Here is a 21,914-nt window from a genome sequence, read left to right as displayed (position 1 = left end):
GAGACAGAGAGAGATAGAGCATGAACGGGGGAGGGTCAGAGAGAGTGAGACACAGAATCCGAAATAGGCTCCAGGCTCTGAGCTGTCAGCACAGAGCCCGATGCGGGGCTCGAACCCACGAACTGTGAGATCGTGACCTGAGCTGAAGTCGGACACTTAGCCGACTGAGCCACCCAGGCGCCCCTACAATACAGTATTATTAACTGTCGTCACCATGTTATACATTAAAGCCCCAGGACCGACTTATTTTAGAACTGGAAGTTTGCACCTTTTGACCCCCATCACCCATTTTGCCCACCCTCTAGCAATGACCACTCTGTCCTCTGCATTTATGAGTTTAGTTTTCTTAGATTCTACATGTAAGTGATAGCATAAGGTATTTTGTCTTTCTCTGTCTCCCTTATTTCATGAGCATAATGCCCTTAAGGTCCATCCATGTTGTCACAGACGGCAGGATTTCCTTCTTTTTTATGGCCGAGTAATAATCATTGTATGTACACACCACAACTTCTTTATCCATGCATCCCTCAGTGGTCACTTGGGTTGTGTCCATATCTTGGCTTTGGTAACTAATGCTGCAGTGAGCAGGGGGCTGCAGGTATCTTTTAAAGTTAGTGTTTTTGTTTTCTTTGGATATATTACCAGAAGAGGAATGACTGAATCATATGGTACTTCCATTTTTATTTTTCTGAGGAACCTCCATACAGTTTTCCACAGTGGTTGTACCAATTGCATTCCCAACAGTGCAGAGTTCACTTTTCTCCACATCCTCACCAGTACTTATTTCTTACCGTTTTGGTAATAGCCATTCTATCAGGTGTGAGGTGATAACTCATTGTGGTTTTGATTTGCATTTGCCTAGTGAGTCCTGATGCTGAGCGTAGTTTTCATGTACTTGTTGGCCATCTATCTGTGTATCGTCTTTGGAAAAATGCCCAGTCAGATCCTCTACCCATTTTTAAATCAATTTTTTTATGCTATTGAGTTATATGAGTACGATATTGTGATTTTTTTTTTATAAGAGATAGATATTTGATCTGTTTTCATTTCTGGGTTCACAGCTCCCAAAATCCTTCAATTTCCTAAGTGTTGAGAGTGATCAAGGTGTCTTTTGTCATGTTAATGAGGCAACTTTTGGAAAGCACCAAAGGGTGGGGCCTGGTGGCCTGTGAAGGAAGCCATCGATTACAGGTTTCGAACTTTCAGGGCCACCGGCCATCCGGGAAGGGTAGAGGGGCTGGAGGTAGAATCAGTTGCCACTGGGCAGTGATTTAATGAGTCATGCTGATGTAATGGAGCCTCCATAAAACCCCAAAAGGAAAGGGTTTGGAGAGCTTCTGGGTTGGTGAGCACAGAATTTTGGGGAGAGCGGCATACTCTGAGAGCATGGAAGCTCTGTGCCCTTCTCACCTGCCTTGCCCTATGCATCTCTTTATATGGTTCTTGCTTCGCATCCTTTATCATATCCTTTAATAAACTGGTACACGTTTCCTTGAGTTCTATGAGCGACTGTAGGAAATTAATTGAAGCTAAAGAGGACCTTGTGGGAACCTCCAGTCTTAGCCAGTCAGCTAGAGGCACAGGTAATGCTTACAACTGGCTGGATGGAGCTTAGGACTGACCTCTGAAGTTAGGGATGGAGTACAGTCTTATAAGTTGAATCCTTAACAAGTGAATCCAATGTTATCTCTGTATAGATAGTATCAGAATTGAGTTGAATTCTTGGACACTTGAGGATGTCCAAGAATTTCTTGGTGTTAGGTACAGGGAACCACCCCATGATGTTAGAGTTGGGCCTAAGGATCATAAAAGAATGAGTTCTTTACATATTTTGTATATTAACTCTTTATCAGATATAAAATTTGCAAATACTTTTGTCCTTTTCACTGGATTGCCTTTTCATTTTGTTGATGGTTTTCTTGCTGTACAGAAGCTTTTTAGTTTGATACAGGCCCACTTGTTTTTGTTGCCTTTGCTTTTTGTGTCAAATCCAAAAATTCATCACCAAGACTAATGTCATGGACTTTATAGCCTATATTTTATTCTGGTTTTATGGCTTTAGGTCTTATGTTCCGTTCTTTAATCCATTTTGAGTTGTGTTTTGTGTATGGTGTAAGGTAGTCATCTAGTTTCATTCTTTTGCATGTTACTGTCCTTTCCCAATTGTATATTATTTGCTCTGTTAATGTAAATTGACCATATATGCATGGATTTGTTTCTGGGCTCTCTGTTCTGTTGATCATCCTGTTTTGATTACTACAGCTTTAAAATATAGTTTGAATTCAGGAGGTGTAATGCCTCCAGCTTTGTTCTTTTTTCTCAAGATTGCTTTGGGTACTTGGGATTCTTATAGTTAAATTTTAGGATTATTTGTTCTGTGAAAAATGCTGTTGAAATTTCAACAGAGATTGCACTGAATCTGTAGACTTCTTTGGATGGTGTGGACATTTTAAGAGTATTCTTCCAATCCGTGAGCATAGAATATCTTCCCATTTGTTTGTGTCTTTTTCCCTTTATTTTATCAGTGTCTTATAGTTTTCAGTATACAGGGCTTTCACCTCCTGGGTTAAGTTTCTTCCTAGACATTTTATTCTTTCTGTTGCACTTGTAAATGGGATCTTGTCCTTAATTTCTCTTTCTGGTAGTTCATTGTTAGTGTATAGAAATGCAACTGATTTTTGTATATTGATTTTGTGTCCTGTAACTGTGCTGAGTTCATTTATTCTAACAGTTTTTTAGTGCAGTCTTTAGGGTTTTTGTGTAGAGTATCATATCATCTGTGAATAGTGACAGTTTTACTCCTTCCTTTCTGAATTAAATGCCTTTTATTTCTTCTCCTTGCCTAACTGCTCTGGTTGGGGCTACCAGTACTTGTGCTGAATAAAAATGGTGAGAGTAGACATCTTTGTCTTGTTCCTAATGTTAGAGGAGAAACTTTCAGCTTTTCACCATTGACTACGATGTTACTTGTGGGTTTGTCCTATGTGGCCTTTATTATGTTGAGGTATGTTCCCCCTAATACCCACCTTGTTGAGTTTTTATCATGAAAGGATGTTGAATTCTGTCAGGTGCTTCCCCTGAATCTGTTGAAATAATCACATGCTTTTTATCCTTCATTTTGTTATCGTGGTGAAACACATTGATGTGTTGCTGTCGGTCCGTTCTTGCACCCCTGTAATAAATACCATTTGAGTATAGTGTACGATCGTTTTAATGTATTGGTAGTTTATTTAAATTGCTCATATTAAAATAGAAAAATATTTTCTAGCTACATTGAATAATTATTTCAGAATTTCTTAGGTTAACTTTTGACATTCATAGGGAGTTCATGGTGTGTGTCTGTGTGTGTGTGTGTGTGTGTGTGTGTGTGTGTGTGTGCACGCGCGTTTAAAGCAAATGAGCTCGTTTATTTAAAAAGTGCTAGGCATAGGGGCGCCTGGGTGGCTCAGTCAGTTGAGCGTCCGACTTCAGCTCAGGTCATGATCTCACCGTTTATGGGTTCGAGCCCCGTGTTGGGCTCAGTGCTGACAGCTCGGAGCCTGAACCCTGCTCTAGATACTCTGTCTCCCTTTCTCTCTGTCTCTGACCCTTTCCCACTCATGCTTTGTCTCTCACTCTCTCAAAAATAAGTAAACATTAAAAAAAAAAAAGAAGAAGAAAATAAAAGAATCTGTTTCTCAGATACTTTTGTTTTCCCTTAGTTTCCACAACTAAATATTTTTCATTCCAAGTCCACTAAAAATGTTTACTCTTTTTTTTAAATGTTTCTATGTAGTTATGAAGAAGCCAAGAATATATTGACGAAAACTAAGATATTGGCCCCAGCATACTTTATCCTGGGAGGCAACAAGTCTGGGGAAGGTTGTGTGATTACGAGAGATAGAACACAATCTTTGGATGTATATGAGTAAGTACATTTGTTCAAACAAAATAAGTAGAAACTAAAGCATAGACTGACATATTTACAGGTTTAAGGCATGAAACCTAGTCAGAATCTCTGTTTGTATTTAGACTCAACCCCAAGCAGGATAGATGGTATGTGCTACAAACAAATTATGACCGTTGGAAAAGTCCTTTCTTTCTCGATGATCGCAGAACGCCTGCAAAGATGTGCCTAAACCGGACAACTCAAGAGGTACAGTCACAATGTCCTATGTAGAAATAAATGGTAACATTTGAAGATTATCTTAGTTGTGGCATTTTTCTTTGGCCTTTGAGGAACTTATAAACTTCCTGTTATTCAGTATCTCTGGACAATCTGTACTGAGTTTTTGTTTCATTTTCAATTGAAAGAGCAAAATTTTACAGTACTTGCCTTTTTACTCTAATGTTGGGACACCACTCTGTAGCTGAATGACGAGAATTAAATAGGGCAGGAGGAGAGAGAAAAAGTGACACATTAGAACCATTAACTCTTCTAACAGTGACCCCAAAGGAAATTCTTTTAGGGGTTTCTGGGAGGGTGACTGAAGAAAGCCTTTGTTTCTAATAGCCCATTGTGTGGATAACCCTCCTGACATCAGCATTTAACTTAATGAACAAAATTACTTTTGTGTTTTAGAATATCTCATTTGCGACCATATATGATGTCCTGTCAACAAAACCTGTCCTCAACAAGGTATTTTTAAAATATATATATTTATAATTTTTAATTTTAATAAATTTTAATTGTAATTTCATATTTTTAAAACATGTATGTATATAATTTGCTTTTAGGGAAATAACCTGGGCCTGTGTTTTTATCTCTCCCTGTTATCGTGGATCAGTCAGAGCTAGAACCCCCAAGTCATGTTCTGCTTAAGGTTGATTTTTAAAAATGTTTTTTGTGTGACTAAAACAGTCACTCCTGGGATATGACAAACCGATTAGTGTGGTTTGAGGTCCAGACTGATCAGAGTATGGTCTCTGTTTCAGTTAAATACAGCCTTTTACCTTCGACTTCTCCCTGTCAGAAATCTCACACTGTACACTACAATTAGCACCTAGAACTCAATGAAGTCTGAAGTCTGTTTTCAGATGGAGCTTCGTGCCTGAGTTTCCCCCGCTGTGTTAGAGATGCGTTAAGGAGAAGGATGGCCACAGCCGGGCTGTTTATCCTCCACGGAACCATCAGGCTCTGCGTGAGCTGAGGACGTGGGGTGTTACAGCACTGGTGGTGAAGCACCGTGCTACTCAGGAATCAGATCTTGTAAGGAATTAACGGGATTCTCTCCAGAGCCTGTTTATATTCATGACCTGGAGTAATGGTTCTATTGAAGTCAGTTGTTTCAATTATTATTGTTTTGCTGTGGCATTCTTAAATGGTGAGATGTAAATATTAACTTATTAACTATTTGGTTCTTTGTATATTTATTTTTGTATCTTTGTATACATACCGTTTATATACTATTTTATACTAAGTGTATAGAAATGCTAATGTAAGTCAGGACGTCGTTGAATTGGAAACATTTTTCAAATAAAAGTCACTTTTCTTTCAGCTGACTGTATTCACCACCCTGATGGATGTTACCAAAGGTCAATACGAAACTTACCTGCGGGATTGCCCAGACCCTTGCATAGGTTGGTGAGCACACACCCGGCGTCTAGAATGCTGTGTGGCATGAAGGTGGCAACTCACCCGTGTCCGAGTAGTACGGCTGTCTGACCTCCTTCCAAGACTGAGACTCGGGGCAGTTTCTCTTTGGGGCATGAGTCCACAGACCATTTTTGCCCTAACAGTTGATTACTCTCATTTCCGGTTAACTTCGTTACAGAAACCAATCACCTAGAATTTGCGGTGTCACTCCACTTGGACGTTTGGGGACAGGGACCTCGTGGGGCCCCCCTCCACAGAATAAAGCCAGAGTCCCGGTGGGCACTGACTCCGGCACATCTGTACACCATTCCGTCTTTCGCTTTGATCCACGTATTGCTATGGTTTTCCGTACAGCAGTCTTTTCCTTCTGATTCTTTTCAAATTAACGTACCATGGTCTTTGCTGTTTTTGACAGCAATGTGGAGGAGACAGACATCCACCTGTGTAGTTCTCTTAACAGGCAGTAGGACTGGAGCCTTGACCCTGAATAGAAGTACTTTTTTTGGGTTCATGAAGTAATCCGTATGTGAAGGCAGCCTTTTGTACACAGAACTGAAACGTTCCCTTTTTCATGATTAGTCTACCTCCCAGTCACTCCAGGCATTTGTTAACTTCAAAAACTGAGTCCTAGGTTCTGTGAGTTAGTAGTAAACAGGTCAAAGCCTTGTGGAAATCGAGAGGTGAATCCATAAACTCTCACAAATGTTGTTCACTTAATACATTTTTAGTTTGTCTTTCTGATCGTGTATTTCTTAAAAACCTTACTAAAAATGTCTTTCAGAAATCTGTTTATGAAAAGCGCTGACGGAATGTGTTAACCTTTCAAACTTTCACACAGTTAACTGTGAAGTGCATGCCAGTTGGGTGAGACTGTATCCACTTCATTTTGTGTAACGTCACTTGTATTCATGACGCTCAATAAACGGTCGTTGGAAATAGTGTTGGCAGACACGTGTGCCGACTCAGTGTGGACCTACGTGCTGGAGATCCAAGCTGAACATGCCTGAATTCAGTTACAAGGCTTGTGTAGGTGGGTTCTTCAACTTAAGACGCACTGGTCACTAGCTGACGTGACTAATCCTTTCGTCTCAACCCGGTGCTGTCAACAGTGTGTAGGTGTCCAAAGGCTACTTTTCTCCTGGGAGGAGGAGGTGCTTCCACAAAACTGTAGGGATGCTCATGTTAGCTTAGTGAGGCTAGAGGAATTACAGGAGGATTTGTGTTAAACTTCCAATTCTGCCCCTGATAAAAATGAAATGAGGCAAACTTGGATTTTTTCCTGAAATAATAGCCGTCCTTTTGATATGTATAATAAATAGGTGAGATGCTGTTTCAGACCCAATTTCCTCAGGACTCATCAGAGAATATGGAGGAAACAACTAGGATGGAGGTTTTAGGTAGCATTGTTTGGTGGCAACAAAGCAGTTATAAATTAGGATACGGAGCATAAGCCTATTTGTGTATGTCCTTGTGTCTACAGTGTAGAAGGATGACCGGGAGGGTGTTTACCAACATGCCGACAGTGGTTCCCACTGCTGGCTTAACTTGGAGAGGACACGTGAATGGGATGGCACGCACGCCTGGTTTTCCTATACGTCGCTTTACCGTCCTTCACAGATAGTGTTTTCACAAAGAGGTCTGTGGCGACCCTGCGTCATTGACGCAGGTCTGTCGGTGCCATTTTCCAACAGCTTTTGGTCCCTTTGTGCTGTGTCACATTTTAATAATTTGTACAATATTTCAGACTTTTTCATTGTTATTGTATTTGATATGGTGATCCACCCACTGGCCATTCGCCCATCTCTCTCCCTGGGCCTCCCTATACCCCAGGACACAACAGTCTTGAAATTAGGCCACTTAGTAACTTGTTTATTACATTGATTTATTTTTGTGAGACAGATTGAGACAGAGCTTGAGCGGGGAAGGGGCAGAGAGGAGACACACAATCCAAAGCAGGCTCCAGGCTCTGACCAACTGTTCAGCGGCACAGAGCCCGACTCAGGGCTCGAACCCACGAACCATAAGATCATGACCTGAGCTGAAGTCAAGACACCTAACGGATTGAGCCACCCAGGCGCCCCAGCCCACTTAATAACTTTACAGTGGCTTCTAAGGGTTCCAATGCAGGGTAAACCATACATCTCTTTCTTTTTTCCTTGGAAAGTCTATACTGCTTATAATCCCCTTAGTTCCCCACCACCCCCACCTTCTCTAGCAACCACAGGTTCTCTATATGTACAAATCTGGGGGGGCGGGGGGTTTTTTAGATTCCACGTATGAATGAAGTCACATGGTATTTATCTTTCTCTTATTCCACTTAGCAGAATACCCTCTAGGTTCATCCCTGTTGTTGCAAATGTTAAGATCTCATTCTTTTTTACAGCTGGGTAATACTCCGTTTTATATACATGCATACACCACATCTTCATTCATCTATCAATGGATACTTTGTTGTTTCCATAGGTTAGTTTATTGTAAATGATACTGCAGTAAACATAGGGGTGCATGTATCTTTTTGAATTAGTGTTTTCTTTTTCTTTTTCTTTGGGTAAATAGCCAGTAGCAGAATTATTGGGTCATGTTTTAATTTTTCAGTGTTTTCCACAGCGGGTACACTAGTTTGCATTCTCAGCAGTGCGCGAAGGTTCCCTTTGCTACACATGGTTGCCAACACGTTACATCTTGCCTTTCTGATACTAGTCACTTTGACTAGTGTGAAGTGCTATCTCATTGTGGTTTTTATTTGCATTTCTGTCATTAGTGATGGTGAGCATCTGTATGTCTGTTTTGGAAAAATGTCTTTTCGGATCGTCTACGCATTTTTAATCTTTTTTTTTGCTATTGGGTTTTAGGAATTCTCCATATATTTTGGATATTAACTCTTTATTGGTTACGTCATTGACAAATCTCCCATTAAGTAGGTTGCTGTGTCTGTCACTTTAAATCAGAAGCTCACAATGACACAGCTCGCTGAGGAAGGCACATAGAAAGCCAAGAAAGACTGAAAGCTGGCCCTCTTACACCAAATGGGCAGGCCAGGTTGCGAATGCAAGTAAGTTCTTGAAGGAAACAAAATGGCATTCTGGTGAACACATGAATGATAAAGGGAGACAGCCTTATTGGTGATAGGGAGAAAGTAAGTTTGAGTGGTCTGGATAGATCATCAAACCAACCACAGCATTCCCTTAAGCCAAAGCTTAATCTAGAGCAAGGCCCTAACTCTTTTCAATCCTGTGAAGGCTCAGAGAGGTGAGGAAGCTGCAACAGAAAAGTTGAAACCTGGCAGAGATTGGTTCATGAGATTTAAGGAAAGAAGCCTTCTTCATAATATAAAAGTGCAGGATGAAGCAGCAAGTGCTGATGTAGAAGATGTAGCAAGTTATCCAGATAACTGATGCAGGTGTCTAAACAATGTATATATATTTTTAATTGAGAGAGAATGTGCGAGGGGGCAGAGGGAGAGAGGAAATCTTAAGGAGCCTGATGTGGGGCTTGATCCCACAACCCTGGGATCATGACCTGAGCGGAAATCAAGTCGCACACTCAACCGACTGAGCCACGCAGGTGCCCCTAAACGACAAATTTTCAGTGCGGGTGAAGTAGCTTTCTTTTGGAAGAAGATGCCATCCAAGACATTCATAGCTAGAGAGAAGTCAATGCCTAGCTTCAGAGTTTCAAAGGACAGGCTGACTCTGTTAGGGGCTATCGAAGCTGGTGATTTTAAGTTGAAGCCAATGCCCACAGGCCATTCTGTAAACAAAGCACATCTGTTGGCAACATGGTTTACTATTTTAAGCCCATGGTGGACACCTAACAGCTCAGAAAAAAAATTTTCTTTCAAAATATTACTGCTCATTAACATTGTACCAAAGAACTCTGATGGCGACGTACAACATGATTTATGTTGTTTTCATGCGTGCTAACACAACATCCTTTCTGCACCCCATGTTTCAAGGTGTATTTTTGACTTTAGAATCTTACTTTTGAAAAAATACCTTTTGTACGGCTATAGCTGCCACAGAGTGATTCCTGAAGCGGATCTGGGCAACATAAACTAAACCTGGAAAGGATTCACCATTCTAGATGCCACGAAGAACATTTGTGATTCGTGGGGAGAGGTCAAAATATCAATGTTAACAGGAGTTTAAAAGAAGTGGATGCCAACACTCAAGGACGACTATGAAGGTTCCAGACTTCAGTGGAGGAAGTAACTGCAGATGTGGTAGAAATAAGAGAATTAGAATTAGCTTGATGATGTGACTGAACTGCTGCATTCTCATAACACTTGAATGGATGAGGGGTTGCTTCTTATGGATGAGCACAGACAGTGGTTCCTGGAGAGACAATCTACTCCTGGGGAAGATGCTGTGAAGACTGTTGAAATGACAAGAAAAGAATAAAACTTAGTAAAACAGCAGGAGGGCTTGAGAGGATTGACTCTAATTTTGGAAGAAGTTCTACTACTGGGAAAATGCTATCAAACAGCATAGCGTGCTAGAGAGAAATCTGTGAAAGGAAGTCAAGACAATGGCAAACTTTAAGAAATTGCCACAGCCACCCCAGCCTTCAGCAGCCATCAACATTGAGGCAACACCCTTTATCAGCAAAATGATTACAACTTGCTGAAAGCTCAGATGACAGTTAGCATTTTTTTGCACTAAGATACTTTCTAATTAAGGTATGAACTTTCCGATATAATGCCATTGCACAGGAAACAGGGTACAGTATAAACATAAACTTTTACATGCCCTGGAAAACCAAAAACATTTGACTCCCTTTATTGCAATACTTGCTTTATTGTACTGGTCTGGAACCAAACCTGTAATATCTCCAGTGGATGCCTGTATCATTTTTTTAAGTTTCTTTATTGAGAGAGAGAGAGAGAGAATGAATATGAATCCCGCAGAGCCCAATGTGGGGCTAAAACTTATGAACCGTGAGAACATGACCTGAGCCGAAACCAAGAGTCAGACACTTAACTGAGCCACCTAAGGTGCCACCAATGTATGCCTGTATTACTTTTGCCCCATTGTAAAACTAAAAAATCATAACTTGAACCATCATTAAGTTGGGGACTGTCTATACACTAGGTATGTTAAGAGAGAACTCTAATTCAGGCTTGATAACGTGATTTGTTTTCAAAATATCCAAATCAAGAACTTTTTGTAAAACTGTTGGCCCAATTTGAATATGGGATAGCTCTGAATATGAAAATGTTCTCTATATACTATATAGAATAGATATAATTAAGAAATAGAGTATAGCTACAGTGTAAGAAAAATGGTCTCAACTGTAAGTCTCTGGCTAGTTGATACGTCACTCTTTTTCATGTCTTTTCCGTTTTGTTTTGACATTTAAAATTGCCAAATAAGCCATAACTCTGAAATAAATTCTAAAGCATAAGTGACTATGTCAGTTTAAATGAAAATGCAATTCAGGGCTGTATGGAGGATATACATTTATTAACAGTGAAAAAGCATTTACCCAAAGTGAATGTTACAAAATACAAAGAGTACCTGCACAGTCCAGTGGGCTCACTAGTTTAAGCATTATCTCCACCTGCACAGGATTCTGTCTCACTCATTTTGACCTTTCTCCCTCTTTTATCTGTAACCAGATTTTCAACTTAAAAATTAAGAAACAGGAATCCTGAATGCCTAACCTCTGAGCAGTAGTTACTAAGGAAAATGTAATACAAGTTATCTGATCTTAAGCCCCAAGTATTTTAAAACTGAATTATCTTCTAAAATAGAAAACAACAGACTAGGTTACAGCAGCTATAACACAAGTCAAATAAGTTAGATAAGGTCCACAGCTTCTAGAGTAATAACTAGGAAGTAAAGTTCTTCCACCGTACCTATCTTTCATAGGCATGTAGAGAGAGACAGAGCTGTAACACGAAGGCTTGGCTTGTGTGCCAATATGAAATTCTCCCCTTTCCGTTCGGAGTCTACAAGACATATAAATATAGAACTCGAGTATCCATATAATCTATCGTTTTAGTTTCCCAGAAGTCAGGCCAACTGGGTAAGAATTCCTGATTCTGGAATGATAGTTCTCTGAATAGGTTTTATTAATGTCGGAGATCTACACCTCACATAATTTAATTAGTAATACAGTAAATGTCCTCAGAAATCCTCAGTTAACAAGACTCCCTGATGAGCATTGTAATTTTACAATCATGAATCAGGCAACTAAGAATTTTAAAGGAATACCAATGAAATGACTTTCTTATGGCATGTTTCAGTAAATTGTTATTAAGTTTTAAAGACTAATTGAAATTAAGTCTTCATATTTAATTCGAGAAACCTGTAAGGTTGGCTTGATAACAGGCTCGGTGAAGCCTCCCTCAGGTATAGGTCAAGTTTGCAATCTAAAGGTAATTCACCTTTAAAAACTGATTTATTTAGTGATGAAGAAATCTCATAGATGTATCTCAAAAGCCAAGTTTGTCTAAAGGCATACAGAGAGTTAACATTCTGCTACATAAAATTTAGTTCTGTAATCCCTACTTGAAGGGGTTTGGTTTTTCATTTAAAATTAATCATAATGTTAACTGTGCAGAAATACTCCCTAATTACATAAAACCTTTTTTTTTAAGGCTGTGGCAACATAGATAGGAATTGAATTCTGGAAAATATGTATCTGATAAGTATGTAAGTTCGAAGTACTAAGGACATGTGTTCTGAACTTAATCCAATTTGAACAGAATATTAATATATATTTTATAATAACGTCACCAATATCCTGGATACCTTTATAACTTGCCCTATTCTCGCACAGGAATAAGACAATGCAGGCATTTAAAAGAATATCAGACCCAAGAGCAGCAACACTCATACTATCTGGAAGCCTGGCCTAATGGCTGCTCTTTATATTAACTAGTCTATTTGTCTAACTCTTGACTGTTGCTCTTCTCTAACTATCCTAACCATACAGAACAGTGACTTCCTGTTTAGAATTCAACATCATTTCCAAAAGAGATTACTTTACAGATAAGTCCAACTTTATTTAAAACTACATCTTAAATTTAACAATACTAAACATCACAATGGGAGAGGAAAAAAAAAAAAAAAGACCAAAAAGAAAAAAAGGAAGAAAAGAAAAACAACCCTACAGTGTATCAAGGCTTGAATCTGTCCAGAATTCAGTTTCTGATGTTTTAAACTGCCACGGGCAGAAATCAGCACACCTATCAAGAATGCAGTGTCAAACTAATTTACATTTTTATACAGATCAAAACAGACGTTTATTTAGTGCCATGTTCATGTATGCATTGACTATGTAAAGCAAGTTAGATGAGCCTCTGAAGACCTCTCATACACTTTGGGCTCCCACTGTTTCTGAAAAACAGAATGAATGCATTATAAATTACTGAATTAAGACATACTAGAATTTACTGTTCTCTTACATTAAAGTTATAAAAATACTAATGTAGTTTAAAAACAGATGAGAGTTTGTTTGAGGACAGCAGACTGACCAGATACTTCATTTCTCTTAAAAAAACTCCACTAGGAAAAAAACGGTAAAACTGATGAAATCCTGACCAAGAAAAGTGGCTGTGAGGGAAAAGCAGGACAGGGGACAACAAGCCCCCAAGACGCTAAAAGCAGGCAGTGGCGCAGTGTGGGGCGAGAAGGGCTCAGCCCAGACCCCCTGAGCAGGGGCAGCTTTGAGACTCCAACTAGCAGAACTGGGCTAAACCACTGGGAAATCAATTAAAGGTTTGACATTTAGTATTTCTAGGGAAAACAAAAATAAAAAATCTTAATTAACTGGCTGATGAATGGACAGAGAACAACAAGAAAATCCTTTGATTTTGATGCAAGACACGTTCTCATCTGAGTGGCCCAGGGGCTGAGCCATTAGATCGATACAGAAAGAAATCTGGGATTACTACTGCCTGGCTCTGCAACGAGACATACTTACACAGAATGGTCTTCAGAAAAAGTATAGAAGTTTTAACTACTATAGTTATAAAAATAAAATGTGTGTTTGCTTTTATAACCTTAATGTAAGAAGAGTAAAACTGAATAGAGAAAGCAGGAGGAAAAGGAGGCAGTGGCTGAGTAATGACCAAAGCTGATAGAACGAGCAACCAGCCACATATACTTAAAATAACAAAGGTATCCTCAAACAGAAAAACCAAAAATAATAATCGTGAAAGGAGAGGTAGGTCCAAATACTCACTTTTGATAGGGAAGATAAGAGATGTCTGAATTTTTTAAATTAAGAAAAATTAAAACGATATTATTTAAAGATAAACAGTGTCTCATCCAAAAGAACTAAAAACCAGTAATTAAAACAAATGGGCTCCTCCAATTATCCTTAAGTCTTTTGTACCTTTCCTTCTTAAACAACATGCATCTATTACCTTGCTAAAATTCAAGATTTTAAAAATAGAAAATTATCTGATAATACCATTTTATACCTAATTTCTAAATTCGGCAGTGGACTAGACTTTTTACAGAATTATGCTTCCTTCCAATATTTGGCTTAAATCTTCCAAGTACTATGAATGGATGTGAAAAACAAAATGATGGTATCAAGAGTGACTAATTTTTCAATATGATTTCGTTGAAATTGGCAACTCTTACCAGGTTCTTTTAGTGTCTGAGAATTCCCAGCTAGTTCTTCAGTCTGCATTTCACATAATATTTCACCAGATAAATGGTTTTTCTGTTCTTCCTCTACCATTTTCTTCCTTAGGTCTGCCTTTGGAATGAAAACAAAAAACAAAAACACCTCAAAATCAGTTTTCATCTCAGTAGTAGTATTTGTTATATGAAGACAAGTTTAATTAACGAAAGAAAATACCTCTGAATATATTGTCAGTTTAAGTGGTAAATCTTCAACTTTCACAAAGTCTTCTTCATCAGATTTTTGACTTATGTTACCAGACTCTGCTTCCTGTAAGATAAATTATATTTAATGAAGGCAATCCACTCTATCTCTGGATCTAAGCCTTTAAAGTCATCCATGCCAAGAGATAAAGTGGATTCTTAGACATAAGCACACATCAGTAATTCCATCCTGTTTGTTTTTGTCCTGCGTTCAACTCCATGAATAAAACAAAGCTGGCGTGCACAGGAAGGGCCATGCACTTGCAGCTGTGGACATACTACCGAGCACATCTGTCTCCATTTGATAAAACAAAGAGCCAGTTTATATAGGTTCAAAGAAAAAATAGCAGTTACATCGAAGGCTAAAATAATCAGAAGAAAAACTGTGGTTTCTTGATATGATTATGGAACGCATCAGAACTGGATCTAGCAGACTATCAGTAAACATTTATAGGCTTTCAATAGCAGCTCTGTGGAAGCTGAGAAACATGAGGTATGAATCTAATAACTCCCTTCTGTGATCTCTTCAGTGTTTCTTTGAAACCTGACATCTTTTATTCCCCTAGTTTCCCTTTCTGATTTTTAACAATATCACTGTACCTATTACCCAAGTGGAAACCTTAAATTTTTCTTCTTCTTTCAACATTTCTCACCCATCTCTCCCTCATTCATCTCGAACTTGGTGTCTCTATGCATGGTAAGGGAGCTTCCTAACATCACCTCCTTGACAACAAATCTTATACAGTCATCAGATTCATCTTCAAAAAGCATGACTTTGGCCATTTGACTTTCTTGCACAAGAACCTTCAGTAGTGGCCCTGGCCTAAATTTCAAATTCAAGTCCCCTCTATAATCAAACATTAACTTAATTTCAATTGACTGCCTCCTATAGCAACTCTATGCACTCATCAAATTAGAGTAAGAATAAGTCTAACAGGTAACTTTCAGAGTTTAAAATAATTTTATGGTGTAAATTTTATGGTGGTAAAGCAATCAAGACAGTTAAGAAACTCTACTAATGTTTCGGGAATATTATAAGCTGAGAAATTATGAAATCATAATTGTAAATACATCTGTAAGAAGAAAGTTGATGTTAAAAGAAAAAAAGTGAAATACGTTCCTAAGGCCTAAAAGTACATTGTTATAAATCCCTTAATTTTTGCTGACAAGTTTATAAAACACAATCTGAGATCCAAAAAATAACCTACTTACTATAAAAATTAAATTGAAACAAAAATGTCCAAGGTAAAAACTCAACTTACACCCTAAGTATAGATTTGCTACCATATTTTTCTGTCATTTACTGTATAGAGATAAGGAGTCTACTGCTGTCAAACTGTGAACTTTCAGGTTTATCAAGGATTTATGAAATGCTCTAAAATAATTAAGATGTTAGACATGGATACTGTGAGAGATTAACGGTGACCCGCGTATCATCTGTCCAAATCTAAACTTGGAATGAACTCTGAAGACTGCCACCTAAAGCTCAAAATTATAAAAAAGAAGAGCTTTTAGGTTTTGAGACAATCATCTTAATTTACTATCACCCTTCTGTTCAAGTTTAAAATCAGTGTGAATACGAAAACCATCTTGGCAGTTACTAAGCCTAAACACAAAGGAAAGTTCTGAGTACAGACTGTAAATGTTAACTTGGAAATGGAGAAATACACACAGAAATGAAATGTAAATGATACGTACATAGTCATTCACTAACACTGGAGATTCAGTGTCAGGACTTCCGGCCAAAGAGCTTTCAGGGGTTTCCTGGGCAGATTTAACTTCTTTGACTGCAGGCACCAAGGTTTCAATTTCAGTTAAAGGTAAAGGCAAAGGGTTAGGCTGTTTAGATGAATCAATGGTAGTAAGAGAGTCCTTTTGGATGGCGCTATTTAAAGGTTGCTCATTTTCCAAGATGTTGAGGTAACAGGGTTTCACAGGAGTGCTATCTTGGTCATCTGGCATCAAAAGAAAGTCTTAACATTAATGTAATGAAACAGCTATTAAATTTTACTATTATACCAAATAGGCAGTATATATGAATGAGTAATCAAGATATTTAAAACCCAAAAGAAGAGGCAGCTACAAATTTTCCTTATCAATGGTTCCTAAAATTAGTTCATCAGATTCATCTGGGGATGTTTTAAAAATTAGATTTCTGAAATCCACCCAATTTCTAATGAAGTAGGATATATTCATGAATAATATCCAGGAATGGGCATTCTAAAAAATCCCCCACATTTGTAGCTAAAGATGTCTTCTTTAGAGACTTTTTTCTGTCTGTTTGTCAACTCTTATTTAACAAGTGTTTGCCGAAACAAAGCCCTCATGTTTTCTACAAAGGATTTAGGGGAAAGAAAAAAGACATACATCAGGTTCAAAACACCTTCCAAGTTATGTTAGGTAAGAATTTAGTTGGGTTTTTTTGTTTTTTGTTTTAGTTTTAAGCACACAAAGGGCACTTTAGATAATCTTAAAATTGAACACTTTAGATTTCTTGCCTTTACTAGTAGTGGGTTCTTGTTCTGATGGGACATTTTTGCTTTCTCCTGATTTTTCAAAGTCATGTTGTAGTACCTAGAAGGAAAAAGTGATGTCTTAATAGCAGGGCCTGAAATATATGGCCACTATATAGGAGATGGGTTACTACTGTAAGGTTTTTGTCCAACTTGAGACCTTCATACAAGGGTATTTAAAAATATCTTCTGAAAGCGTTTCAAGAAGGAGGCATAGTTGCCACTGTTAAGATGGCTAAGTAAAAAGGCTTCCCTTTCTTCTTAACCTCAAAATAATAGAGAACTAGAGTGTTATGGATTCCACTATTTATTTATTTTTCAAATCAGGCTGGATCATGAATGACACTAAAAGACATCTGCTTGTATGTAGATGTTCAGTGAATGGAAGAGGAAGTGAGCAGGAGGGAGAAAGATGAAGCAAAGTGCCTTCAGCAAGAAGAGAGAACAGTAACATTCACCTCATGCTTGGAAGTACCAGATTCTAGGAAGGAAGGAATACATTGTGGGTGAAAAGGGGGGTGCTGGTGGTTCTTTGAAACCGTTTAAAGAAGACTCAAACACCAGGTTCCCTCCCCAAACTCAAATAGAAAATGGGAGATTATATTTTGGGTAAAGGGAATTAGCCTCAGACCCGGGGCTGCCAGGGTGGGGTGCAGAAAGCACAAATGAGGACAGGATAAAATGTCACACTGAAAACAGAAGCATTCAGAAGTCTGTGCAGTGATGGGACACTGGGCGTCATTTCCACATCAAGCTCCAGAAGAGCAGGCTGTCAAGGGGGTGTATCTACCTCCTCTCCGGCAGGAGGACAACGGATGACCCTTCTGGGGAGAAACTAAAACACCCCAAAGAAAATGCCAATAGGTACTAACATTTGGGATTTTCTATCAAAAAGCTAACCATCTACCTAAATGCCCTCCCGTGAAGCCCAGAACAACCCCAATCTGCTTTATGCTGAGTCATTTTTTAATATAAACACTAAAGGTACCACAGGCATTTGAAGAAAGCCTGCAGGTGAGTAAGAGAAGACAGTGCTTCCTTAAAGTAGCAGCATGCTATAAAAAAGTAATCAGAAAATAAAAGTATATAGAAATTAAAAATATGACATTCACATAAGTATTAAGGTCAAAAAACCTCCCAGAAAGTAAAACAGAGTAAAGGGACACTATAAAGAAGAGAGGAGATTAGAAATTGGAAAATTAAACCAGGGGCACCTGGGTGGCTCAGTCAGTTGAGCATCTGACTTCAGCTCAGGTCATGACCTTAAAGTTCCTGAGTTTGAGCCCCGCATCAGGCTCTGTACTGACAGCTCGGAGCCTAGAGCCTGCTTCAGATTCTGTGTCTCCCTCTCTCTCTGCCCCTTCCCTGCTCACAATCTGTCACTCTGTCTCTCTCTCTCTCTCTTTCAAAAATAAATAAAACATTAAAAAAAAAATTAAACCATGAGGGCCAATAATGTCTGACAATATTAATTCTAGGAGAAATGAAGAGAGAAAATGGTGGGGAAGAAATACAGAAAAAGAAAATTTACCAAAATGAAGGACATGATAATGATTGCTCACAGACCCCCTGAGTACCCAGTTTAGTGACTAAAAAAAGACCCACAACAATGTGCATCACTGTAAAACTTCAACACAAGTCCAGGGGAAGCTCCAGTGTAGGAAGGAAAAGATACAAAGAATCACAACTAAAAAAGGCACTCGCCTTCTCAACAGCAGCAATGAAAACTGGAAGACGTTGGAAGACAGAGCAGTTGTCTCTCAAAGATCTGAGGGCAATGATTTTTAACATGGAGGAATTTAAGATTTTCTTAGACATCTAAATACAGCCTCAAAATATTTATCTTTTATGCACTTTCTCTGAGAGATACGTGAAATGTGCTCCACCAAAATGAGGTGAAATGATAAGACTGAATTCTCAAAACAGATGTAATAAAGAATGACAAAGGGAATCCCCAGGCTGCTAGCTAGTGAGCATGTCTAATGAAGAGCCAACCCAAGATGGAGCAGGAAGAACAAAACTGACAGACTGATTCATGTAGAAAATTGTACTGAGAAGTGTATACAGCTATTGGTGGGCAAAGACTCGGGTATGTGGTCAAAGGAAATTAGGTCAAAAAAAAAAAAAAATTGAGACAAGTATTAATTTCAGGTGAAAAAAATGTACAAGACTAAGCAATAAACAGTATTTGCTTAGTTCAGCAGTAATATTTATGCAGTTTGGTTACATCTACGGGTAAATGCAGATGTAAGCTAAAGACACAATTAAACAAGGAGGACGGTATTAATATAATTACACGAGGAATCATTAAGTGACCTAAAAGGCTTCACCTGCTATAACAGGAAGTCAACAGAGAATGTCTAATACATAAATAAATAAATAAAAACACATTATTCAGAAATAGAGTTAAAGAGCCAAAGAAATCATACAAAATACTCCCTGTGGAACAGGATGAGGTGGAGGCAAGAAATGGAATGATTTTATTTTGTCACATACGATTTCCATGTATGACTAGGAAATACATAAAGATAAATGAAAAATCCAGCTCTTCTGCAGTAATCTCAGTTTTTATGACCTTTTACAAAAAAAAAAAAAGACTAAAGTGCTTTAAAAGTAAACATTGCTAAATACAAAATTAAACTAGTGTTTCATTTGGATTTCAATAAGGATAGTAAAGAGGTCTGTTTACTCATGAGAGTGAGAATAGGGAAGCTGTAAATTATGACACCTTTAAAAAGGAGCTGCCTTCAGTACTTGAAGATGACTCGGGGAAGGTGTGTTAGTCCCAACCAGAATACCTGATCGTCGTGTTCAGTTTCTTCCGCAGTTTCAGTGTTGGCCTGAAGTGAAGTCTGAACATCTACAGGTCCCTCCTCAAATTCTTCTATCTCTTCATCTTCATTCTCATCTTCTCCACTTCCGTAATTCGTCAAAGCCTGAGTTTCAGCTTTGGATAAGTCTAAGTTGGTTAACACACAGTTTCTAGTAAATTTCCATCACTAAATCGTAGTGTCAGCTACCACATATTGCATTCCTGCACCGCACAAGTCCTTTACAACTAGTATCTGAAACCTTCCAAACCGTAAGCACTAGAATACTGTGGCACAGAAAGGGGAAGTAATTAGGCAGGGCCACACCAAAAAATCCAGAGTGGCTGACACCTACCTCTGTAATCACTACACTCCCCCCAACTGTGTGAATAAATGACCTATAAAGAACTTGCATATACACCTAGTACGAGCCTTTCCACTTACTAATAGACACCGGACATTCTTCACTTTCTTCATCTTCCTCTTGTTCAGAAACATCAGATCTCACGTTTTTGGGACCGTCACCATCATACATCTCAGGTGTTTGAGTCTGCTTAACTGTTTCGGTCTCATCCTTGTCCTAGTCACAAATAAACATAATTCCTTAAAATACATTTTAAAAACGCATACAGTAAGTCTGCCAAAAAAAATTAGTCATTATCTAATAAAAAATACAAAAAGTAATTGTTTTTAAAAGAAACTGAAGTTTTGTCAGAATCTCAAACGTTAAAAAGCTGTTAAAAGTTATTTAATTTTCTCTTTCAAAAGCACTGTCTTTAGGCACAAATTAATTAGCACATACTTTGTCTTCATCATCAATTTCTCCAGCAGGTGAGCCATGATCTCCTTCAAGAATCCTTTTGGCCTATAAGCAAGTTAAACAGAAATGAGGGGCAACCTTTCCGCATTATACTTGTATTTAGTAACTTTCACAAATCTGTGGTTTTTGATAAATAATCCAAAGCACTGAACGCTATCTTAGAAATGTAAATTCAACTCTTTCCCTGAAATCTTTTAAATTAGCAAAACAAAACCAACACTGCCCACCTGACAACTCCCTGGATATATAACAGCATCTCAAATTTACTAATTCTAAAACAAAACCTTGACTCACTCCCCAAACTGAAGCCTCCCAGTCTTTCCAGTCTCCGTAAATGGGCCTTCAACAAGTCAGACAACAGAAACCAGCCTGTGCTGTACTTTTATTATCCATACCTACACCATTAAAACTCCTCACGGACTCAATCGTCAAAATGGATCTGTTGGTGCACACTCAGAGCTAAGTCACATCATTTCTTACCTGGACTACTATAGTGACCTTACAACAGTCTCCCTGCTTCTGTCTCTTCTCTCTTACAATTCCTATACAATGTGGTATCTAGACAAACCTTTTGAATTGCACAAGAGATTATGTCACTCCTCTATGTGAAAATTTCCCATGGGTTTCCATCATGCTTAGAATAAAATAAAAGAGAAGGTCCTTACCAGTTTGGCCTTACCTACCTAGGTGACTTCATCTACACTCTCACTTCATTTAATGGGTTCCTGCCACCCTAACCTTTTTCCTGTTCTCCAAACTGCTCAATCCTGCCTCAGCCTCTAAACTCACAGTTCTCTCTACCTGCAATGCTCTTCTTTCCTTTCATCTTCATTATAAACTCCTTGTCTTTCATGCCTTAGTTCATACACCCATTCAAACAGCCTCAAGAGACTGCCTATCTTAAAGCAGCCCTTCCAACCATTTCTTACGGGTTTTTTTCCTGTTTTATTTTCTTCAAGCTCTTAGCAATCAGTGGCTGAAATGATCTGAAACTGATCTATGTCTAGATTGAAAATATTATGAAAAGTGTGAAATAGATGACTTGACTTTATCTACTTTACACTGCAGGGAGAAGGGTTACCTCTTTCTGTTTTGGGTCCTGACCTGCTTTCCCTCTGGTGCTTAGAGAGCCAAGAGGAGGTATGAGGTCTTGGTATGCCTCCAGTTGACGGGAAAAAAAAACATCCAGTTTCATATGTGATCAAGGCAAATTTAATAGGGCATAAGAAGCTACAGAGATGTGCAACCAAAGTCCTAACTTGTAAACAAGACATGTGTGTTGGTTGGGGTGATCAATATTCCTGGGACATCTACTGGGGTGGGCAACTGCTACAGCAGGCAGTTGGCTGGTTG

The 21,914-nt window shown here is 38.5% G+C and overlaps 2 protein-coding genes across 31 annotated transcripts in view; one reads left to right on the top strand and one right to left on the bottom strand.

The window, feature by feature from the left end:
- Nucleotides 1–6,522, top strand: part of ASAH1 (N-acylsphingosine amidohydrolase 1) — a 50,236-nt gene extending 43,714 nt beyond the window's left edge. For all 6 annotated transcript variants that reach the window (XM_049631754.1, XM_049631756.1, XM_049631755.1 and 3 more), the window contains 4 exons: nucleotides 3,776–3,907; nucleotides 4,012–4,135; nucleotides 4,562–4,618; nucleotides 5,478–6,522. In XM_049631754.1, coding sequence (XP_049487711.1) covers nucleotides 3,776–3,907; nucleotides 4,012–4,135; nucleotides 4,562–4,618; nucleotides 5,478–5,567 — 403 coding nt within the window. In that variant the 3' untranslated portion in view covers nucleotides 5,568–6,522. The remainder of the gene's footprint in view (nucleotides 1–3,775; nucleotides 3,908–4,011; nucleotides 4,136–4,561; nucleotides 4,619–5,477) is intronic.
- A 1,217-nt stretch (nucleotides 6,523–7,739) lies between these two features.
- The window catches only part of PCM1 (pericentriolar material 1), a 91,677-nt gene continuing 77,502 nt past the window's right edge, over nucleotides 7,740–21,914 (bottom strand). For 20 of the 25 annotated variants that reach the window (XM_049631730.1, XM_049631732.1, XM_049631726.1 and 17 more), the window contains 8 exons: nucleotides 20,544–20,606; nucleotides 20,186–20,321; nucleotides 19,730–19,890; nucleotides 16,917–16,992; nucleotides 16,117–16,373; nucleotides 14,393–14,485; nucleotides 14,173–14,290; nucleotides 7,740–9,949 (listed from right to left, as the gene is read on the bottom strand). In XM_049631730.1, the coding sequence (XP_049487687.1) occupies nucleotides 9,852–9,949; nucleotides 14,173–14,290; nucleotides 14,393–14,485; nucleotides 16,117–16,373; nucleotides 16,917–16,992; nucleotides 19,730–19,890; nucleotides 20,186–20,321; nucleotides 20,544–20,606 (1,002 nt within the window). In that variant the 3' untranslated portion in view covers nucleotides 7,740–9,851. Of the gene's footprint in view, nucleotides 9,950–11,016; nucleotides 12,919–14,172; nucleotides 14,291–14,392; nucleotides 14,486–16,116; nucleotides 16,374–16,916; nucleotides 16,993–19,729; nucleotides 19,891–20,185; nucleotides 20,322–20,543; nucleotides 20,607–21,914 lie in introns of those variants that run through there. The other 5 variants (XM_049631738.1, XM_049631749.1, XM_049631752.1 and 2 more) reach the window with 1 other exon arrangement.

Source organism: Panthera uncia, chromosome B1, assembly GCF_023721935.1.
Source record: "Panthera uncia isolate 11264 chromosome B1, Puncia_PCG_1.0, whole genome shotgun sequence".
NCBI lineage: Eukaryota > Metazoa > Chordata > Mammalia > Carnivora > Felidae > Panthera > Panthera uncia.
This window is presented reverse-complemented; position numbering and strand designations above follow the sequence as displayed.